Genomic DNA, 21,904 nt, shown 5'->3' with positions numbered 1-21,904 from the left:
GCTTTACCACAGAGTGGTACTGGCTTGGGGCCAGCGTAAAAGTAATATACTTACATAAATATTATTATATATAATGTTGTTATATATATAGTAAGAAAGATATGAGTCTGTTCATACCTGTTAAAACGATGCAGATTAACTGATGTCTGTCAGGTAATTGGGAACTGATTTGGCAGTGTTTCTGCCTGTTTTCTATTACAGGAATCTTCTAAATGTCTATGAATGGATAGCAAGGATAGCTGGGCATTGACGTCATTTAAGTGCATCTAGATCCTTTGTCACGAAGTTTGACTGAGAATTTAAACCACAATACTTACATTTATATGGCTATAGTAAACATAATTCTATGTCAATAAAGCCAACCTTAGGATAACTTATGGGTGGCCTAGCAATAAGGAGTTCAATGTAGCTTGACTAATGCCATCTCTTCCATAAACGATTTCCAAGTATGTATTGTAACTGGATGTTGTGCTGCAGCAGGATTAGATCATACTCGATCTAGCTTTTGTCCTATTCTGCCTGCCCATTTGCTAAGTTTTTGTTTTGGTTTGGTTTGGTTGTTGTTGTAGGCTTTTGGTTTGTTTGTTTTGTAGAATCACAGAATGGTTTGGGTTGGAAGGGACCTTAAAGATCATCTAGTCCAACCCCCCTGCCATGGGCAGGGATGCCACCCACTAGATAAGGTTGGCCAAGGCTTCATCCAGCCTGGCCTTGAACACCTCCAGGAATGGGGCATCCACAGCTTTTCTGGGCAACCTGTGCCAGTGCCTCACCACCCTCATAGTAAATAATTTCTTCCTTATATCTAATCTAAACCTACCCTCCTGTAGTTTAAAGCCATTCCCCCTTGTCCTACCCCTACACTCCCTGACAAAGAGTCAGCTTTCCTGTAGGCCCCTTTAGGTACTGGAAGGCCACTGTAAGGTTTCCCCAGAGCCTTCTCTTCTCCAGGCTGAACAACCCCAGCTCTTTTAGCCTGTCTTCACAGGAGAGGTGTTCCAGCCCTTTGGTCATCCTGAGGCCAGGTGGGGCCTCACGAGATCAAAGCAGAGGCAGAGAATCACCTCCCTTGCCCTGCTATCCAAACTGCTTTTGATGCAGCCCAGGATACAGTTGGTTTTCAGGGCTGCAAGTGCACCTTGCCCGTTCATGTTGAGCTTCTCATCCACCAACATCCCCTGGTCCTTCTCCTCAGGGCTGCTCTCAATCCGTTCTCAGCCCAGCCTGTATTTGTGCTTGGGATTGCCCCAGCCCAGCTGCTGGGCCTTGCCCTTGGCATTGAACCTCATGAAGTTTGCACAGGCCCACCTGCCAGGCCTGCCCAGGTCCCTCTGGATGACAACCCTGCCCTCCTGCATGTCAGCCACAGCACTCAGCTTGGTGTCGTCGGCAAACTCTCTGAGGGTGCACTCAATCCTACTGTCTGTGCCACCAATGAAGATGCTAAACAGGGCTGGTCCCAACTGTTTCAAGCAGTGTCTGGATACTGCTCATAGTGCAACCTGTTCAACATGAAACTTCACTTTGAAGATTACTTAGAAATTTCCATGGAACATAGAATGCATCCGTCTGATTATTTAGTAGTTGGCTGTGGATCTTAAAGCTTACTCTTAAGTGTCTGTATATGCTCCTTTATAATTTGTGTGTAATGGCTCTGTTCCATGAAGTGCTGCATGTTTTTGAGAGTTGACTACTGGAGAGATCTGAAGTGCAAAGGCTTCTTCATAGTAAGCTCGAGGTTAAAAAAAAGAATCTAGAAGCAAAATGCAAGGTTTTCTTAAAGAAATACTAACTCTGTTATTTCCTTCATCTACTAGTGTACCCTAAAATGTGTCCTAGGATTACCTAGAACAGTAGAATCTGGCCTAGTCATAATGAAGAGGAAGTGATATTGAGCTATTGCCAATATAAATTACAGTGTGCTTCTCCAGTAAACGTTACACAAATCTCTGAGTATTAGTGCCATTTGTCACTTGTCACATACAGACTGATGTCAGTAGACCTGTAGGGCTTTGTGTCAGGCTAGATTTAAACATGTACCTTAGTAGTCTTATCCTGTATTTTCCAGGTAGATGCTTAGTAGCAGCCAAATTTGGGGAAGTAGTTAATGAGCTAACAGTGTACAGTGTTGACAGTCTGCACCTATCTTTTCAGTTTCTCCAAAATTTGAACTGGCCTTTTGGTTCTTTTCAACATAGCTGTTTGCTGATTGTACACTTTTTCTGTTGACTATGATACAGCTCCAAACTCCACAAAAGGTTATTGTGATTATCTGGATTAGTGACTCGAATCTAATCTCAATCTGTAAAATAAGGATTTTTTCTGAGCTCAGCATAATAGCAAGGGAGCACCCTACACAGCTCAGGTAATTAAGCATTTGTGTAACGAAAGGAAAAGATGTCTTCAACAAAAAACATTCTTTTCTTCATGTCTTATGTAAAAGCAGAACTGGGACCCACATCTTAATTCTGTCCACCTAAGAAATAGGTTTTGTGTGACCTTGATCAAATTAACCTGTCTACTTATCTGTGAGCTGAACTTCCCTTACATTAAAAAGCCATTTATGTCATAAAATAATATGCCAGTGACTTGCTCAACTACTACTACTACTACTACTACAAAAAAAAGGCTCAAAAATAATAATGCTTGTATGTGAACTAATCACATGTAACTTAGGAATGATTTAACTGTGTGTTTTACTCCCAGTGTTTGTTAAAGATCTTTGATGACGTTAAAGAAAAGAAAGCTATGTAAAGTACAGAGCTATTTATCAGCCATTATGAACTGTTGGGAGGACAATAGCAGGCTGAATTGTTTAGCCTCATATTTCATCAGGAAAGAGGATTTTATTTTTATTTGACAGTACAAATTCAGAACAGAAAATAATACAGCTGTTTGAAGAACAATTTCATCTCTCAGGAAATGTAAAAATAAATTTCCGTGTTAAGTAAAATAGAGTTTTGGAAATACTGGGGGAAATATACGCAGCCAAATATTGCAAAAAAAAATCTGACTTGAGTATACTGAAGTGAAAAATTACTGTGGTTGTAACTTGTGGTATTTTTCAACTGAAATTCAAGTTCTAAAGTTATGGCTCCATAAGCGCTGAGAAATGCTACTCTCCTCTGAAGGGCTGAAAAACTTGATGGCTGCTAGATTCCATAAATTTAGATCCTGAAGCTTACTACTGCAGCAAACTCATAATTTGAATTACTCTGTATAGATCTTAAATAGTGAGACTTCACTGGTACACGTCAGCAACAGCTGTCACCACTGTTACTAAAAATAAGGTGGAAGAAGTGGCTATCATCTCTTCCCTTTGTTTAAAAATGGTCATCACCGTGCAAGATGTGAAACACCAAGTCTAATATTCTGTTTCACCTCTTCGACAAAATACCCTAGTTCAAGGTGATATTCTTTTCTGGGTTGGGTAAGGAACGTATTGCAGTATTCCTGTTGAAAACTGTGCCATTTCTCCCAAATGAATTCAAACATTCAGCAGGCCAGTGAACACCAAGCAGGAGCATGCCTAGGTTGGTGACTGGGGTGGAAAGATTGGAGTCCCAGCAGCAAATTGTTACTTGATATATGTAGATATACACAGGCAGTTGTTCAGTTGCACTCACAAAATTGCAGTTGGTTTGAGCAAACAGTGCTTGGGTTTTGTACTGAACTAAATCTGGCCCTTCATAACTTTTTGAATGAGCCTGTTGTTTGTCTGGGATGTACATACTTGTTGGTTTTGCCTAGAGCTAAAAAAAAATAGTCAAGCCAGAAGCGTTGCTGTGGAGAACCTAATAGCCAAAGAACAGTGCCAAGCAGCCCATCGGTCTAGATTTACTTCTAGGATCAGCAGTTTGCACATGATCCAGCTTTTGGTGTAAAGAATGAAATTTTCACAGTTTTGTTGGAAGTCACTGGGTGTTGACTATTTTGATCTCTCTTATATGCTACCTAGGAACTGACAGCCAGGGACAAAGGATGAAAATGGATCTGTGTAACAGTTTTATTTGCCTACTACTAACCTGGTTTCTGACAGCTCCTAGCAATTGTAGCTGCACTGCTCTCTAGTGGTTAGTAGCAGCAAATTATTTTTTGCTGTTAAAAGAAACTCCACTGTCAAGTAGTGCTCGTGTTAGAGGTATCTTGATATTAATAGTGAAGTTCTTGTCAGAATTTCTAGGCCCTAGAAGAGTTATTAGAAATGCAATAAAATATATATTTGCAGAAGTGATGTCTTGAATCAGGCAACAGTGAGGTGTTGAAAATTTAACCTCAATAATGCTAGCTAACAAACAGTAAAAATTATTTGACATTGTCCTTTTTATTTTAAAAAGCATGAGAACAGTACAAAGAGAAGAATGAGGAAGCAATTAAGCAGCAGTTTGACCATCAAAAATAACGTGACTCTCATATTCGCTATCAGCTGTACAATTAAGAAGGACTAATGGTTCTCTTAAGTAATGCAACTAGTTTTACTAAGTAGTCACAGGACAGAAGCAAGCGAGAACACACAACATTCAGAAGACTACTTAAAGGCAGAACATTATATACAGAGTAACCCAGTTAACCTAGTACAAAAATACTGTGCCCAGAAACTATATATTTGTTCAAATATTTTTAAGATAAAAGAATACAAGTGGACAAACTCAGCGGCTAGTGACTGTGATTAAGATTTTTATTAAACTATAATAGAAATGTATATTAAAACTATTTACAGTGCATTTCACACTACATTCTTCAAGAGACACGTGCATGTGTCTGCCACGTGAATACACAGAGGGCTCAAATTCTAACTTTGGTTACATCTGTAAGGTACCTCAGGCATCAGCAGTAATAGCTGAATGCAATAAAGAGCAGGTGAGGCAGGTGTTACCAAGGGTAAGAGTTTGGTTCCTCTTTATGGGTAGAAAAGGTGGATTTGACCCATTCCTTCACCTTCTATCCAGTCTCCCACTGAGCTCAAGCCAACTCCCACTGAGGTAAACTGAAATTACATAATTGACTTTAAACGGACACTTGAGCATACCTTAGGCCCCGGCATGATAAACTCATGCTGTGAAAGTTAGTGGAAACTAGCTATTATATAGCATTGTCACATAAATATACATTTACAAACAGTGGTACTTAGATATGAGTTTCTCTATGGAAACAAACTTTATGTGGAAAATAAACTTTCCTATGCAATTTCCATTCATCTAGCAATGACAAAGATAAAGGATCTTGAAGTCACAATTTGCTGTATTTAGCAAGTGTCACCACCAATTACCAGGCCGGACTCTGTGATGTTTCTTCTTCCTGTGAAAGTCCAACCCAAAAAGTCCAGCCCTCGTTATTTCTCATACTCAGGCCAAAGTCAGATTTTTAGTCAAGCTCCAATGTTCAAGCTTCTCTCTCAAATTAGTGCAAGTCCCTGAAGATGCTGAGCAGGGGAGTGTGAAATAAAGCTGAAACCTTGTGGAATGTAAAGTGCATGTGATTTGTTGTGAAGATCAACCTACAGCATTGCAGAGACAAGACTCTTAACTAAAGCTAATGTAAAAATTTACCTGAAAGCTTAGGTCTCTGTAAAACCTTTAAAAGTGTAAGAATTAACTATGAGTGAGGCATTTTTTTCATCAACACTCACTGCTATTTTCTCATGCTTAACTGTGAGGGACACCAACCAATTCACTCTGGGAACATCCCCTAATTTTAAGGGGTAGATCTGACTTGTCATAATCTTTCTGTATAATAAGTTGCAGTCAGTTACTCAGTAATTCTGAAAAATCTTATGCAAGAATAAGACTGCTCTGAAACTGGTAGTTCATGCCACTACCAGATAAAATGCATTGGGTTGGAGTTCAAAAACTTACCTTTACATGCACCCAGTTGGCAGAAAGTGATCTCTTCTAAAGAGAGATCAGCTGGTTATCAATGGAAGAGATTATTCACTTTTATCACTAGCCCACTTGCATTTGCATTCTGCGCAGATCTGAGAGTGATCTGCTCTTGAATTTAAACTGCTACTGCTTGAAAATCAACTCCACCTCCAAAATCAAATTTACATTGTTTTTTGTCTCTTTTCAAAAAAAATAAAAATGTTTGTGGATAATAGGAAACCTATATATTCCACAGGTAATACTGGATGTGTGGCTAACCTGCTGGGAAAAGTACTACCTGCAGCTTAAGAGCCTCACGGTTATTTTTAATTAGAAGATCTAGGGTTAATCAATTTTGTATATGTTAATACACATGACAAGTTATTTTTTTTCAGAAGGGGGACAAAAAAAGTGTATTTTAAGCATTAACCTGCACTGCGGAGTGACTTCAAAAGAATATATGTGCATGTCTGAGAACAAGTGGGATCATAACTTGTCTTAATTGAGACTAGGATTAAAAATTAGTGGGACAAATTCTGTACCTGAAGACTTAAATAACAAAGTTCACAACAGCTTTAGCAGACATAAGACTGAACTGACAAAGTGCTGAACTCCATTTCTGCTTGTATCTTCTGCTTGATTTCTTTAGCTAAACAATGTAAGTTAGGGCGGAGTACGGTTGAAAGCCGACTAAAATAATCAGATACACAATTCATGATGAAATTTATGATAGCGGCATGGCTGGATTTAAATTCTGAAGGCAATGAATTTCAGTCAAAAAACAGCCTGGCTTTTTTTTCATATTGTCACCTATCTACACTATGAAATAAAATAAAACTTCCTGCAAACAGTCCACACAAAGCTATGAGACAAAACCAGCACCCTTTGACTTTGCCTTCAGGCAGAGTGAAACACACTACATATGCAATTTGATTATTCTCTGAATTTTCACAAAGTACAGCAAACTATGCTCTTAAGATTCTATAACCAGTAGTTAAAGGGTTTGTTTTTGTAGAAATATATACAGATACAGGTATATTGTGACATTTAAATGATTTATTTACTAGGAACTATATTTCTATGAATGTTCCAATCTTTGTAGTGGAAGAGATTGTGGGATAAGTGTGTACAAATATGTAATTAAATATATGCACATACTGTATAACTGTGTTCGTTTTAAGTGAACCTTTGAAAAATGCAACTTGTGCATTTTTTTCAAGTCAAAGGTAAGAATCCAGCATTCTTTTGTAATAGGTACAAGTATATATCATAATAAAGCTTTGTTGAACACACAATATAGCAAAGGAATATAATACTGGAACCTTAATGTAAATGATACATCACTACACTGTAATACTACCGTAGTTGATTTGCTGTGTTGTCACCATGAATTACTAGTCTCAACCATACCAGCAAGAATACATCTTTATATACATATACTTTGTTCATATTTATATTAAATACGTATTTCCTCAGTTGACATAATAATTATAGTTCAGCATCTCAAACATTCAAGGAAAAGAATATACAAGGACTATGCAAATCCTGAAGCAAGATTCCTATTTATCAAAAAGTACCTAAAAACATTATATTTCTTTTGAGGTGGGAGACTGAGGGGGCAGTGTGCTGTAATTTTTCTGCATGTCTATGACCTATTACATACATATATTGTACTGTGTATGCATATAAATACACGTATGGAACACAGCATAACAATAGCTCTAGAATTCTTAATTACTGTTGAATTCCATACTTTCTTGGAAAATCCAAAAAAAAGAAAACAAAAACCCCGTAGGAGAAATACTTTTATAGAAAAAAAAGTTTTCAAATACAGCTGCAATAATATGTTATTGGTAGTCATTAGAGAAATTTGAGATGGGATTTAATCAGTGGCAAATAATACAGGTTGGCAGAAATGCTGCAAAATGTAAGAATACATTATTCTACATTTTTTAAAAATGGAACATTTTTTGTGGAACATTTTGAAGCACTTGCTTCATTTTTTGTTAGCTGCTGGTATTGCTTATTTAAATGCATAAAAAGAGGTTGTTTTCGGTGTCTTTCTAACCAGCTACTAGAGGTGAGATTGATAGTCCCCTGGGAAGACAAATTTATTGCAGTTTCCAACAAGAATTTTCTGGATTACTGTGATACAAAATAACTCCTGTCCTTCAAGTATGATACTAAGTGTATGACCTTTACATTATACTTTTTTTGATTTTATCTACAGTCCTTACTACAGATAAAAAAATAAATAAATCAACATATTCTGTCTCTGTGTAGCTGAAGTTATACTTACCACTAACCAATCTTAGATTGCTGACATTAGTCTCTTAATCCTGCCCAACCAAAGCATTGTACTCTTTGTACTACTCTTTTAGGATTGTCTTACGTGCATATTTTCTTGAATTGGTTCCCAATGATCAGTTCAAAACAATTTTTATGATTCATCTTCATTTGAATAAATATCAATGCCTTCTTCTCCTAGTGCAAGTTAATTAATTCTTACTTTTGGTAAATCCCTGTAGCATTCTAGTCTATATTTGCTTTCAGTATTCTTTTTTCATATTCCTTTAAGACATGGTGGATCATTTTTAACATTAACTAGTGCTGCTAAAAATGATTTTTAAAAGATATTAACATAAAATTTTCTTCAAAGTGGTCATAGCCATTTCATAATAGCACTGGTCCTTGATGGTCACTGGAAGTATGCCATTCCTGCATCATTCTGATTCGGATTTCATCTCTTGCAGTCACATTCTCTTCCACTTTTCCTGCCTGTGATTTAGTTTGCTGGTTATGATGATGTTAAATTCAACTTCAAAATGAAGTTAAAACCATATAAAAATGATCTTGTTTAGTTTCCATTTCTCTTTTTGCTTCCTGCAGACTTCTATAGGAATCAGTCTTCCAAGGCAGCCTGTCAGTTATGTTGTATTTAATCAACAAGCAATTTCCATTATCCATGGATAATTATGACACTTATACCACATAACCCCTAAGTCCTCCATTGCCTAGTAATTCACAGGGTTTTAAAATATTGATCCAAATGCAAGACATTTGCTAAGACATTCTTAACATATGAAAAAACTACTGGGTACACAAATTCTGGGGCTATTTCACTTCAAAGCCCAGTTCTGTCTCCTGAAAGAAGTCAGCATAGTATATGCTGGATTAAGCTCCCCAGAGTTAGTCCCAATCTTTCTTCACAGCCTCTGGGAAGAGAGGAGGCAAGACCACTCATTTCTTTTACAACCTAACACAGCAAAACTGGAAGAGGAAAAAAGGTGCGAAATGCAGTAGTCTTTAAGATACTGGCCACAACATGATCACTGAACAACTATATACATCTATAAAGTAATAGGCTCTCAGAGACAGTCGAGTAACTGCACTCGTACCTTCTTGTGGAATAGGGTAGCATAAGCTAACTTTGCAGATCTTTTTTGATCTCACTCAGATGTAATAAAAGAAATATATGATCTTTATATAACCTTGACATATACATGGTCATGCTATATCTTGAAATGTGGAAAAATAATACAGCAGTGGCAAAACATAATCCAAATCCATACAGTGTTTAGTAAAATGCAGAACTCCCCTATTACTATGTCTTCTACGTGAACTTAAGCTTGTGGTTTTTAAATCGGCATCTCAGTTCCGTTTGGCTTGATTGCTTTCTCCATTAATCAGATTCTTCTCTTGTTGTTCAGCTAAGGATTGCCATTTCTGCCTATTTTTCCTACAGCCATCCAGTAAAGGGTAGCAGGCCTCTGATACATGCGTTAGGGCCTGAAATAAATTGTAAAACATGTAAAACAGTTTAACAACAACAAAAGTGTTCTTAAAGTTGACCATTAGAGAAACCAGAATGACTGAAATATGAGGTCTATTTATACCTGAAACTGAACTTGTATTTTGACATTTAAGGAAGGCTTCCTGTTGCACTTCAAACATGAATACAGTTACCCAGCAAATTGGGCTGAATGTCAGTGTCTGTGCAGCACATGATACACAGGTGCAGGAGGAACCATGTTAATTTTGTTGTGTTATACACAAATGACCCGCCCAGGATTCCTAGTGAAGTACCATGGATGGACTTTGTTTGCAAGCCAGCCCTTTCTATATATGACAAGGCTGCCATCATAAAGATGACCTTGGAATGGGAATCAGAATCAGATGCAGAGCAGTTACAGTCAATGTGACCATATTCACTGATGACATCACTACTGATTCAGAGGAGTCGTCCCCGAAATATTTGAATTCAAGGCAATTAGCACCTGATAGATAAATTCCATTTGGCACCTGGTGCCTCTGGGAAACAGCTGTGACTGAAGTCTATCAAGTATTTTTCGTGATGTGGCTGTGACACTATAGCAGACTGAAGGAAAACTGGGTTGGTATTTAAATATGGAATTGAAAATTAAATAGAAGAATAAGCATTTTTGTGTTTTTCTGATGGAAGTGATGAATACATATTCTCACATGATAGTGACACTTAGTCCTTACTTGCATGAAGGGTTCTGCTGACTTAGTCCTTACTTGCATGAAGGGTTCTGCTGACTTCTGGAATGAAGTCACCCTATTCAGAAGTGTGGAGTGGGAGTTTAATAGTTCACACAGTGCTGGACTACAGGGTATGGGCAAGAGTGAGACCACTGATTCTAGAACTACTATGAGGACTGTTAAGTATGTAGAGAAAAGTCCCAGTTCCTCTGCTGGTCACTATATATATTTCAAAAGTCAGAATTTCACATGGGTACTCTAGTGAATCATCAACTTGTATAAATCTTCATAGTTCCTTTTGGCTTTCTAGACAGCGTCATTAGTTCCAGTAGACCTAAAAGAATTATTCTTGATTTACACCACTATAAGAAGAATGGGGCTCTCAAGTATCTCTTGAGTATTCCTTATTTATATATCTGAACATATCTAAACAGCAACTACTAAACGGTACACTTTTTTCAATTAAAAAACGAAGAGTCAAACATATATTTGTTTTTTTTTCAGATTCCTGAACTTAAAGGGAAGACATGCAGATCAGTTAGCATAACTCCACTGGTTATCTGTCTAAAACAAGCCACACAGCTTCAGTTCATTGGGATTTGAACCACTCTGAATAACATGGTAAGTCACAAACTTGCAGTGCTGCACTGGGCACTCACCTCTGCATTGTTTGTCAAATTCCTACTGACTGGATGAAAGCTAAGAAATAGTTGGTGAAAACGCTGTAGTTACAATCCTGTTTATTGTTTGCCATTCTAGCATTATAATATTTGAGAGTGAAATGTGTGCTTGTTCATTTTCAAAGTAACATAGAAGTTGCTTATGTTTTACCATTTATTACTCATTGAACTAAAATCTGTGTAAGCAGGTGATATCCCCTACCTGTACTCCAGTTAAAATAAACAGTGTGTCAGCTCACACTGTAGCCCTTTTCTTGGATTTACCATTATTGTTACTGGTTATGTCACTTCCTCATAGGCTCCCCATTCTCTTTAGTGCTCTCTGCCCTTGCAGATAAGTCACGCTCACTTATCTCTCCGGTTTGGACACGTGCTGGCTACTCTGAGCCTATATAAAGTCCCAGATGCTGCCAGCTTGCTATGTGTCATTCCTGTTCAGGACAGACTTTGAGACAGGATAAAAATAGGAGTGATAAGCGGAAGGCTGTAAGAGGCAACATGTACATGCTTATAGCCCCTCCTGTATGCATGGCATCTCATTCTTTCTTCCCCAGTTAAAGAGAAAGGAGAAGACTCCTAACATTTGTAGGTGCTCTTGGCTGCCAACCAGGAATTAGATTGTCTTCACTGCAGCATAACAAAGCTGCAGTTACAAAGCAGGGACTAAGTCACTAGTAATTACTCACACACCTCATTTCCTTGCAGGAACTGTACAAGACCTAGGTACAATTTGTACTAATATTATTTGGTAACTGTCGATGTGAGATGCAGTGCATACTTCAGAGTAAATAACTGAATGTTTTCTGATCTTTTCATAAATGGGAAAGTAAAGCTCTCCCCAGCAAATAAAGCACAGTTACACAGTCTCTGGAGCTGTGGACATTCAAACTTGTTCCGATATCCTATTCAAAGAATTTTTTATCTGTATAGTGTGTACCTTTGCTCAGCTACTTAGTCTTCTTTCAGCAGCTTAGCTGCTACTGGAGACAGCTTTCTGAGGCTTCCCAGCAAAGGCTGCCTTATTTTCCTGACAATGTTTTTACAGCACAGAAACATACAGGCGGCAGCAGCTAGTAGTTCCCTCCTTCCTCTACCTTTGTGTTCTTCCAATTGGTGGATGTGGATTCTTTTTAGAAGGACTTACTATGTAAAAGGGAAAAAGCTGAATAATCACCTTCGTCCTCCCATTGGAAGGTTAAACTTAGAGCTAGACTATTTGTTCCTCACCTTTTTTTTTTTTTTTTTTTTTTTTTTTTTTTTTTTTTACCTCATTGCCTGTAAAACACTTGCTACAGTCTCAGTGGACAAGCTTTCACTCTAGTGCTTTACTGGTTTAAAAAAGTTAGGAATTATAATTTGTTTCACATTTTATCTGACCAAGTATTTACTTATGCAGTTTGTGACCAGGATGAAAAACATTTTAATGAATGCTCTCATGCACTGCTTTTGTGTGTGATGAGAGAGAAAAAAATGGATGGAAAATTTTGAACTCAGGTGAATTTGTTATATGTATCATATATCACCTTTTGCATGAAAAATTCTGAATGCTATAGAACTTTTAAACAACACTCTTTATCAGTGCAGTACATAGATACCATTCTTTCCACAGATAGCAAAGCATTAGACGTTTTTGTCTTTCCCTAATGATCACAGCAGCTCACTGGCAGAATCCAAAATAAAACCCAGGGATCTAATACCAGTTCACAGAACACAGCAATTACTACTGGATTTAAAAAAAATAAAACAAAATACATTAATCAACCAAACATACCATTAATGGTAAATACTAAAATAATCATTTCTCCAACTGGATATTGCAGTCAATTTTATATATATATATATATATATATATATATATATATATATATATATATATAGTCTTTTTTCTTTCTAACTTGGGTACTACAACAAATTTGGCTCCAATTTTATATCTGCAACTATTAGAAGGTACACTGAGCAGTTCTGGTTTTAGATATTTCCAGTTCTAAGGCACCATACCTCATACAGCTGCAAACAAACAGCGTCAATGAATCCAACTTGCATGCTTGGAATTTTGTTTTTCTTCTCTCTGTTCATTAAATCCTGCAAATAAGAAGTAAGCAAGCTCTATGTTTAATAAGCTCTACGTTTAAATGCATTTAAAGATGAAACAAAAACAAAGGGTCTGAAATTAAAAAGCAGCACCTTAAAAACACAGCAAGCTCAACACAGCGAGGCATCAGTACTTGTTATAATGCAGGTAATTTGACTGCATAACTAGCCTTAGAAGGTTGTCTTTGGACTGACAGAGCTAGAGGAATAGAAAAGCGTATTTATTTAGGACAGGCTGCAAATACGTACCAATTTAGGAATGTACTTCCTAGACAATTTAATAATACTGATTTAGAAGAGATAATGCTATCTGTTCTTCTGGCTCAAAGATAATGACATAGTGTTGGTGTCTGGGAACCACAGAAGAAAACTGACTGCCAGGAAGACAGGGAAGGAGTTGGTCCTAAATTCTGCTCACTGACAGAAATGGTGGCTTTTAAAAGGCAAGTGAGGTGCTATTTGTAGAAACCATTTAAAGAGAGGTGATTCTATATGATCTTCCACTTACTGTTGGTTCTATGTTGAGTTCCTTCCGCTCTTTATCACCCTGATCAAAGAACTCAGTAGCTACAAGCTCAGCAATCTGCAAGAGATTTCACACATTGAGAGCTATAAAAGTTTGCTTGCTACCTATGATCAAAACTGTTTCCTGAGTTTTCTGTGTCTCCTTAGGATATATCAGATTGGGATTCCCCATAATGAAAATCTTCAACATAACAGCTAGCCTTTAGATTTCTTTACATGCGTCTGTGCACAGAAGAGACACATACATGTGCTGATACTTACTCTGATGATTACTCTGACAAAGTAACTTGGATAAAATGGCACAAAAGTGTCTTACCACTGGTAACAGCTGGAGTGATCCACATAGAGAAAGGCCAGCTGATACTAAATACTGTTGTATCAGTTGACTACCTTGTAGTAACACTGAAATGTTACATAAAAACAGAGATTCACAATTCACCTTCAGACTAACCTACTAACAGGCTGTCATAGCTAAATGCACAGATCTTGCTGCAAAGACCTGAGAAAGTCTTCAATCCACATTTAGCACTTTGAAGGACTGCTTCCTAAGGCTCTGTGTTCCACCCTTGCCTTTGCAATACAGGTTGGATGGAGGAAGCAGAAGACGTCATGCAGAGTTTGTATTTAGGAAGTCTTAAAATTAAGCATATACCCGTTGCTGAACTGGCCATGGTTTGGTTATGGCTGATAAATCACAAGCAGTCATCAGCATTGCTCTATAGAAAAAAAAAAATTATGAATTACTATATTGTGAAATTTATGTAGACACCAAGCCAAGTGATTAGTAAATAGAATATCCAATTTCAAGGAAATCAAAGTCAGAAAAACAAGTGAAATTAAAGCAAAGTTATAAAGATGTCCAAGGCTTGCTGATGTGGTAGACCCTTTCACCTGTGTGAAATAAGCAAATCTCTACCAACTCTTTTGGTGGATTCACATCAAATAAACTGTTTCATTCTATTTTGTGACTGGACAGACAGCGCATTTATTCCTGGCAGCCAAAAGGACCAACCATACCCTGGGATGCATCAGGCTCAGCACTGCTAGCAGGGCGAGGGAAGGGATCGTCCTGCTCTGCACTGGTGTGGCCTCACCTCGAGCACTGCGTGTGGTTTTGGGTACCATAACATAAGAAGGACATAAAACTATTAGAAAGCATCCAAAGGAGGGCTACAAAGATGGTGAAGGGTCTGGAGGGGAAGATGTGTGAGGAGCAGCTGAGGCCCCTTGGTTTGTTCAGCCCAGAGCAGAGCAGGCTGAGGGGAGGCCTCATGGCGGCCTGCAGCTCCCTCACGAGGGGAGCGGAGGGGCAGGCGCTGAGCTCTGCTGTCTGGGGACAGTGACAGGACCCAAGTGAATGGCATGGAGCTTTGACAGTCTTGTTCAGGGCAGTGGGCACAGCACTGAGCCTGGCGGAGTTCAAGAAGCTTTTGGAAAATGCTCTCAGACACAGGGTTTGATTTTTAGGCGGCGCTGTGTGGAATCAGGGGTTGGATTCAATGATCCCTGAGGGTCCCTTCCAACTTGGAATAATTCTGTGATCCTACGATTTATTCCTCTCATTAACAGTGACTACTATCTTTATCGACAGTATGAGGGTCAAGGACTGAAACAGAAAAAGACATGAATGTGACTAAATGAGACAGGTTTTTAAAGGCACTGAATTTAAAATAGGACAGTCTTCCTTTCTGAGACAGCCTAGGTAAACCTGCTTTTCTCTAGCTGTGTATTACAAAGTGTCTTTCTATTATTTTTATTTATATATATATATATATACACATACATACATACATATATATATATATATATATATATATATATTTCCACTTCCAGTAAGGAATCCGTTTAAAACAAACTTCCAGTCCTGAATCTTCAGTTATGGGTTTCAACAATTCAATTATTAAGTATGAAGTATCCACAGCAAAAGAACATGGTACTTAGATAGGAACGCTATAGAATAGAAATGCTTCTGTAACTCCACATGCTACTTAACAAAATTTATTATAGGCTGCAGGCTTGGTAATTCACACCCATGGAGCAACCTGTGTCACCTGTACCAGTTTGTACATACCCAGAGCACATAGATCTGCTGGTTTTAATGTACTTCACAGCAACATGGCATGGAAAATTGGGCACCTAATATTAATTGGCTTTTTAATCATTCTGCATTTACTTACAAAAATAGCTCCTTCTGCATAGGATCTTCCCAATTAAATTGCTTCTTCCTTAGAAGTTCAAAAAATTCTCCTCTCCTCCTTTAAAAGAAGTTAAAAGATTTTACAGTGTGCTGACACAACACAAATATCAAGCAGTGACTACACAGCCAAACTTGCGTGTGACTTACTTTATGTATAGTGCTAGGTCTGTGGCTAGAATGGCTTGTTTTATCATTTTCAGTGTGGCCTTGTATTCCTCGATGGAAAGGCTGCTGAGAATCTGATTTCCCTTTACAAAACAAACAAACAAACAAAAAAAATAAATCAGTGTTAGTGGTAAAACAGGCAACAACACACCAGTTTGCTAAAATCTGTCTTAGATATTGAATCATTCCAAGTTGCTTATTGGTATCTGCTGTCATTCTTTTATCTGCTTCCTTTTGAGGATTCCCCAATTTAAAAATAAAAATTCCAGTCTTCTTGAGTAATGGCAGAAAGAAAGCTGTGCAGCACAGCGTCATAACTGACTTTTACAAAATGAAACTGCAGGCAGAGCAACAGCAAAGCCTTTAAGTCCCTTTCATTCATAAAAAGTAAATTTGCCATCAGTTGTATCAGAGCATTTCTCTTTCCTTTTCCCTCCCCCTTCCCTTAAGCACAGGAATGGTAACGGGTTCCACTATCTGCCTATACGCCTCACGTAAATTAAAACTCTCCCCTTTCACGAAGCAACATAAATAACAAGCTAGTACATAGAAAGACAAGATCAGCAGCCCATTGTCAAACCAAAGCACTACATAGTTGGTGACATGGCAACTTGCCTCCACATTTTTCCATATTTTCCTGTCTGAACAGGAGAGGATCATTGCAATACAAAGGATGCCAGAAGTATCACACCTGTGATATGAAATGAACATTGGAGATACACAGCTTTGAAATGATCATGCATGATAAATAACTGGTCTTAGAATTAGTTAATAATAGAAGAAGAATGTAGCTTTATTTGCATATTTACTTAGCTTAAGTTTGGCTTCACTTTGGAATGTAAACATCAAGCAGTGTTTGGTTTGGTCTCATCTGGACTGCTCTGTGTATGTGTAGGCCGGAATGTTTTTTGAAATGAAAGCAAGAACTTGGGTTTGTTTGGTGGTTCATAAGAGGTCATGAAAATGGCAACAAAGCTTTTTGTTTCCTTTGGTCGAAGGAGGCAGGTATTCAAGGATATTAGCAAGAATTCCCTTATCAGGCAACAGTTGGAAAGGTTTGGTGGCCCTCAGAAATGGAACTGTGATCTCAAAACTGCTGCATTTGTTTTCTTTACCCGAAAAGGAATACAGATCACTTTAGGAATGTATAAGAGCGGGAATTTATCCAAAATCTAAAAATAAAAAGTAAAATCGGGAATGGTTTCCTTTCAGCATACACAAAAACGAGGCACTCACTGGACTATTCAGGATCATCAGGCATTGATCGAAATGGTGATGCTCCATGATAGAGTGGCAATAGAGTTGAGCCAGTGGATGTTCACTTCTGAAGAGCAAAAACACCAATCAGATGGAGAAATCAAATTAAACATAATGCTCATCCAGAAATAATTTCCTTTTTAATGTCCTCTTATTATTATCCGTTCATCCCCACCCACCAATGCTTGTTTTTAACCAGTTCCTTTCCCCCTTCTGTATGACTGGCTAACAAAATGAATATATTTGGAAAGATGCAGGAGTACAGATAGAAAGACAACACTGTTACTTAGAGCACTGACAACTCTAGTTTTCTGCTTTCTGTTACCTGTAGAGACCAGCTGCACGCAAGGAGTGAGAATGTAAAACGAGGTCTTGTAAAGGGGTCAGAGTTCTTCCACAGAAAGGAAGAGCAACAAGAAAGGTTCCTTCACCAACAGAATATAAGTGAGTTTCGGTTTCTGTTCATTTTGCACACCTGCCTGGCATATTTCATCATATATACTGAACTTGCAAATAATAAAGCAGATCTGATCTAAAGCCCACAGATGTCAATGGGTAAGTTCCTGCTGGCCTCGATGGACTCTGGTGCAGGCCCCCAAAAGTTGAGCAGATAATTTCCTATCGGGCTAGCAAGTGTACTGATACTTCGTCACCATTCTCATGACCAAACTACTGCAGTATCATTACCTTCCCTTTGTCCAGGGCAAAATCCAAAAGGGGAACAAGATGTCAGTTGTACTACAGGCAGTGGAAAAACAGCATAAAACCAAGTGCATGGATACAGAATTTAAAGTTTAGTCTAGAAAAAAAAATAATTACTGTTTGAGTAGCTTTAGACAAAATACATAAAATCCCTCCTCTGAGGATTTCTTATTTTCCCCTCTTCCTTATTGCATAACTTTCTTAGCTTTTGCTACTCTATCTTCGTTTTCAAACCCAGTTCCCACATTGGTTATCTCATATCTTTAACTAAAACAAGATTCTCTTGGAAGTCTGTTTTGCTGCTTATCCTGAAAATATTACTCTAATTATAATCTGACCTACAAACGTTTAATCACGTGAGAAATTCTGTTTTAGTGTACAGTTCCATAAGACTTTTGGTATGGTTAAGGATCATTCACATGACTAAGTGGTTGCAGGGTTGAGTCCCTGTGTAAAGTACATGCACACAGAAACTCAAAAGCCATGAGAGGAGCCTCCAGGGATTTCAGAAGCACAGAAATGTGGAAAGAGATGGAAAGACAAACAAAAATGCACAAAGGGAGATTAAAGGATGCAAGTCCCTGGGGATTATGGGCTGGCTGCCCAGCACCTCCTCTGAGACCACTGCAAGAGGAAAATATACAGCAAATATGCTTGTGTGTTTCTGTTAGAAGACAAATTGTAGGACTGTGCCAATGCATGCTGAGTGAAATTCCCATTGAGTTAAATAGGACGCATGCTATGTCCCTGAAGTTCATCTTGATCGAAGAGAGAAATATGTGAGAAAAATCTTACGTTATCTTCCCAAGTAGTGCACCAAACTAGAGCTTGCTCAGTACTTACAGACCCTGATTGTCTGGGAAGACACAAGTGCTGGAAATAAACTCAAGTTCCTAGTTCTGTACTACACAGCATTTTTGTTAAACCACCAAGCCAGGGCAAAGGACACCACTGCTTTCAGAACACAGTGGTTTGGTTATGCAGTTTTCTTACTCTGTGCTTGCCTACTTTACATGTGGGTTTGAAAAAAAAAGAAAACAAAACCTCTGCATATCTACAAAAGACCTTTAAACAGTTCATTTCCTGTAATTTCTGCTACCAGGACCATTTTAATTTTTGAAACTCTGTTGCTTAAAAAAAAAAAACAAAACATGCCAAGTCCCCACTTGCTCTGCTTCCAAGAACAAACAAAAGGGATCCTTTTCTAGAAAAAATTGCTTTTCATTTAATTTGTGTGTGGAATTTAAAAACAAAATTCATGGCACTGTTTTGTTGAAAAAGAATTCAGCTGTAATCGTTTCTGCTTTACAGCATGTATGAATGTTAAATTTTGCTGTCTATGACACTTTCCCAGGACATTTTTGAGAGGAGATGACGCATCTCCAGATGTCTTCCAGGAAATTTATTTTTAAATAAATAAAGCAAAAAATAACTAACCAGTTCTAATCACTGCAAGGCTACAAGTTACTGCTGGATTCCCCTATTAGGGAACTACAAAAAGGTTACTCTTTCAATTTTGTGGCTTTTTTTTTTTTTTTTTTTGCTTTACCCATTGGTCTTAGTGTTATTTTTGACATGTATCTGAAAAGCAGGAGCTCTCCTTCAGCTTACTTATTTTCCGCCTTTCAGTATTCTCTGCCTGAAACAAACTTTTCCTCCCCTAATATCTTACTTTACACACAGCGAGAACAGCTGACCACTTCTGCCAAAAGCAGCTTCAGAACTAGTCTCCAGCTCTGCCAGAAAAAGATACAAGTATACGTTTCTGGGTAACTTTTCCCCATCTCTGGTCAGAGCAGGACACATTGCCATATCACATGAATAACATTATATCATGTTTTAAGTCAAGCTATTTATTCAGTCAAAGAATTGTATAGTGTTATTTGAAGTGAATACTAAATTCACTGAAAAACACATTTTGTGCCGATCTGAAACTATTAATAAATTCTATTTTTTTGTTAAAAATTAAAATATGGATAATTTCAAAAGAGTTCAGATGATTTTATTTTGCTAACTTCAATTTGAAATATATTGTTTAGTTTAATTATTTAGTGAAATATTTTGTTTCAAGGCTTTAAAATATATCTTGCCTTTTTGCTTTGTAAAGGCTTTTCTGTAAATTCAGACTTGATCAAAGTTAGAGTACAGATAACCCAAAATAATGCCAACCAATCATAAATTTGTAATGTGGTTTTAAATATGTGTCCTATCCAAATCAACTTCGAATTCTGGAAAACCATGGCTAAATCATGGGTGAAATGATCCGAGTCCAAAATGGTGCGGTGACCGCTCTGTGTCATCAGGACAACTGCACAGCTCAGCTTTGGGCTGGCCCAGGCTAGACAGGGAACAGCTGGCTGGGCAGCAAGCAATCTGAAAAGCTGCACGTTTTTGTCATGCTGTCGCTTAGAAGCTGGGACCTTTTGCTATCTCTATGTGGGAACTGGGGGATGGGACATCTGGAACAGCGGCAGGAAGATGCTGCCCCTGCACAGTCTCCGAAGAGTTCAGGTCATCTGCCATCGCAGTTAGCTAGCTCAGCGAGGTTACGTGTCTTTGGCCTTGAATGTTTCAGGCTGTTCTTGCACTTACTCGTATGTAAAGACCTTCCTTTGCACAGTCTCACGTTGTCAAATCAATTAGACTGTACTTAATTTAGTTCTGTGATTTTATGTATTCAGTTGTTTTTATTTAACTTTTCAGGCTACTTACCTTTGTATGTAAGAGTTGTTCACTCCTCTGTGATCCAAATCATGGCTTAGAGCTGCTATCAGTAAAGCCAGTGTTTCTAAGTCAGTCAGTTTGCTCTATATGTAAAGAGAAATACAAGAAGGTGAGTTACCTTTGCAACAGGGATTTATTTTGCACAATGTGTTTTATATCTGCCATCTTGTCTTCACCCACATAGGTGATAAGCTCTGGCCAAAAGAGGCCACAGACATAAAATTGTGTGCCAACAGTAAGGGGTTCTCTCTGAAGTGGTGCACAGTAATAATCATTTTCATAGGCCTCAATGAGTTTTCAGAAAGAATTAACATCCTCAAGCCCAGTATTACTGATGAGGAATCTGATGTAGAAGAGGAAGTGACTTGTGTAATGTCACCTGCCAGCAAAAAGACAGCATTGGCGTGATTATTTTTTTAGTTCTGGCTCCATTACTTTTAGTTCAGCTCCTATATAACCTCAAGGAAGTTAGGCTACATTCCCTAAATCAGCAGAAAAAATACAAATGTCCTTGGAATAATCAAAAGGGAAAAATGGCATGCTCTACATTCATCACTGGGCAAATAAATTAACAGAAGTTCAAAACCCACTAAAAACAAAATTCAACAACATCAGATTCATTACTAAAAGCTTATTCTGGAGCTTCAGCAAAGATTAGTGGAGAGGTTACAGTTTCTCTTTCATGACTATTTCATACCTTGAATATTGTTCAATAGAAACAAATAGAAAATTTACTTAAATGTGAGAAACAGGCTGGACAAAACTACAATATTCATGCAGCATTTTTTTTTAATGGGTTGAGAATAGCAGGCACAACAGTCAGGATAGGAATTTGAAGAACAGCTAGTGACAGCACAGCCACTGGGGGGCTGTGCCCTGTGTACAACCAAATCCAGATTTTCTTCAAGCAGTTACAACTTCTGTGGATTGTGTCTGCTTTCTAGATAATGCAGCCTGTCCTTAGTCTAGTCAGAGCAGTTTGGAAATGACTGATTTTATGTTTCTCTTAGGAAGATGTGCATCCTACTGCTTGTTTTTCCTCTCAGATGAAAGGAAATTGAGAGACTAATGTTCAATGCAATTTCTGAGTCCAGAATCTAGGACATGAAAATGAGAGTGGAGTGAATCCAATGCAGTTAGGAATAAAACAATTTATGGAAATTGCAGTGGAGACTGACAGGATTCCAAAAATAGCAAGC

General features: G+C 38.0%; 1 protein-coding gene across 1 annotated transcript in view; it reads right to left on the bottom strand.

Moving 5' to 3' along the window:
- Positions 1-6,067: 6,067 nt before the first annotated feature.
- The window catches only part of PDE5A (phosphodiesterase 5A), a 64,531-nt gene continuing 48,694 nt past the window's right edge, over positions 6,068-21,904 (bottom strand). Inside the window, 8 exon segments of the mRNA XM_040556214.1 lie at positions 6,068-9,650; positions 13,043-13,126; positions 13,644-13,718; positions 14,313-14,376; positions 15,838-15,915; positions 16,005-16,105; positions 17,259-17,346; positions 20,694-20,788. Of these exon segments, the coding sequence (XP_040412148.1) occupies positions 9,513-9,650; positions 13,043-13,126; positions 13,644-13,718; positions 14,313-14,376; positions 15,838-15,915; positions 16,005-16,105; positions 17,259-17,346; positions 20,694-20,788 (723 nt within the window). The 3' untranslated portion in view covers positions 6,068-9,512.

Source organism: Cygnus olor, chromosome 4, assembly GCF_009769625.2.
Source record: "Cygnus olor isolate bCygOlo1 chromosome 4, bCygOlo1.pri.v2, whole genome shotgun sequence".
Lineage (NCBI taxonomy): Eukaryota > Metazoa > Chordata > Aves > Anseriformes > Anatidae > Cygnus > Cygnus olor.
The sequence above is the reverse complement of the archived record's forward strand: the minus strand, read 5'-3'. Positions and strand labels throughout refer to the sequence as shown.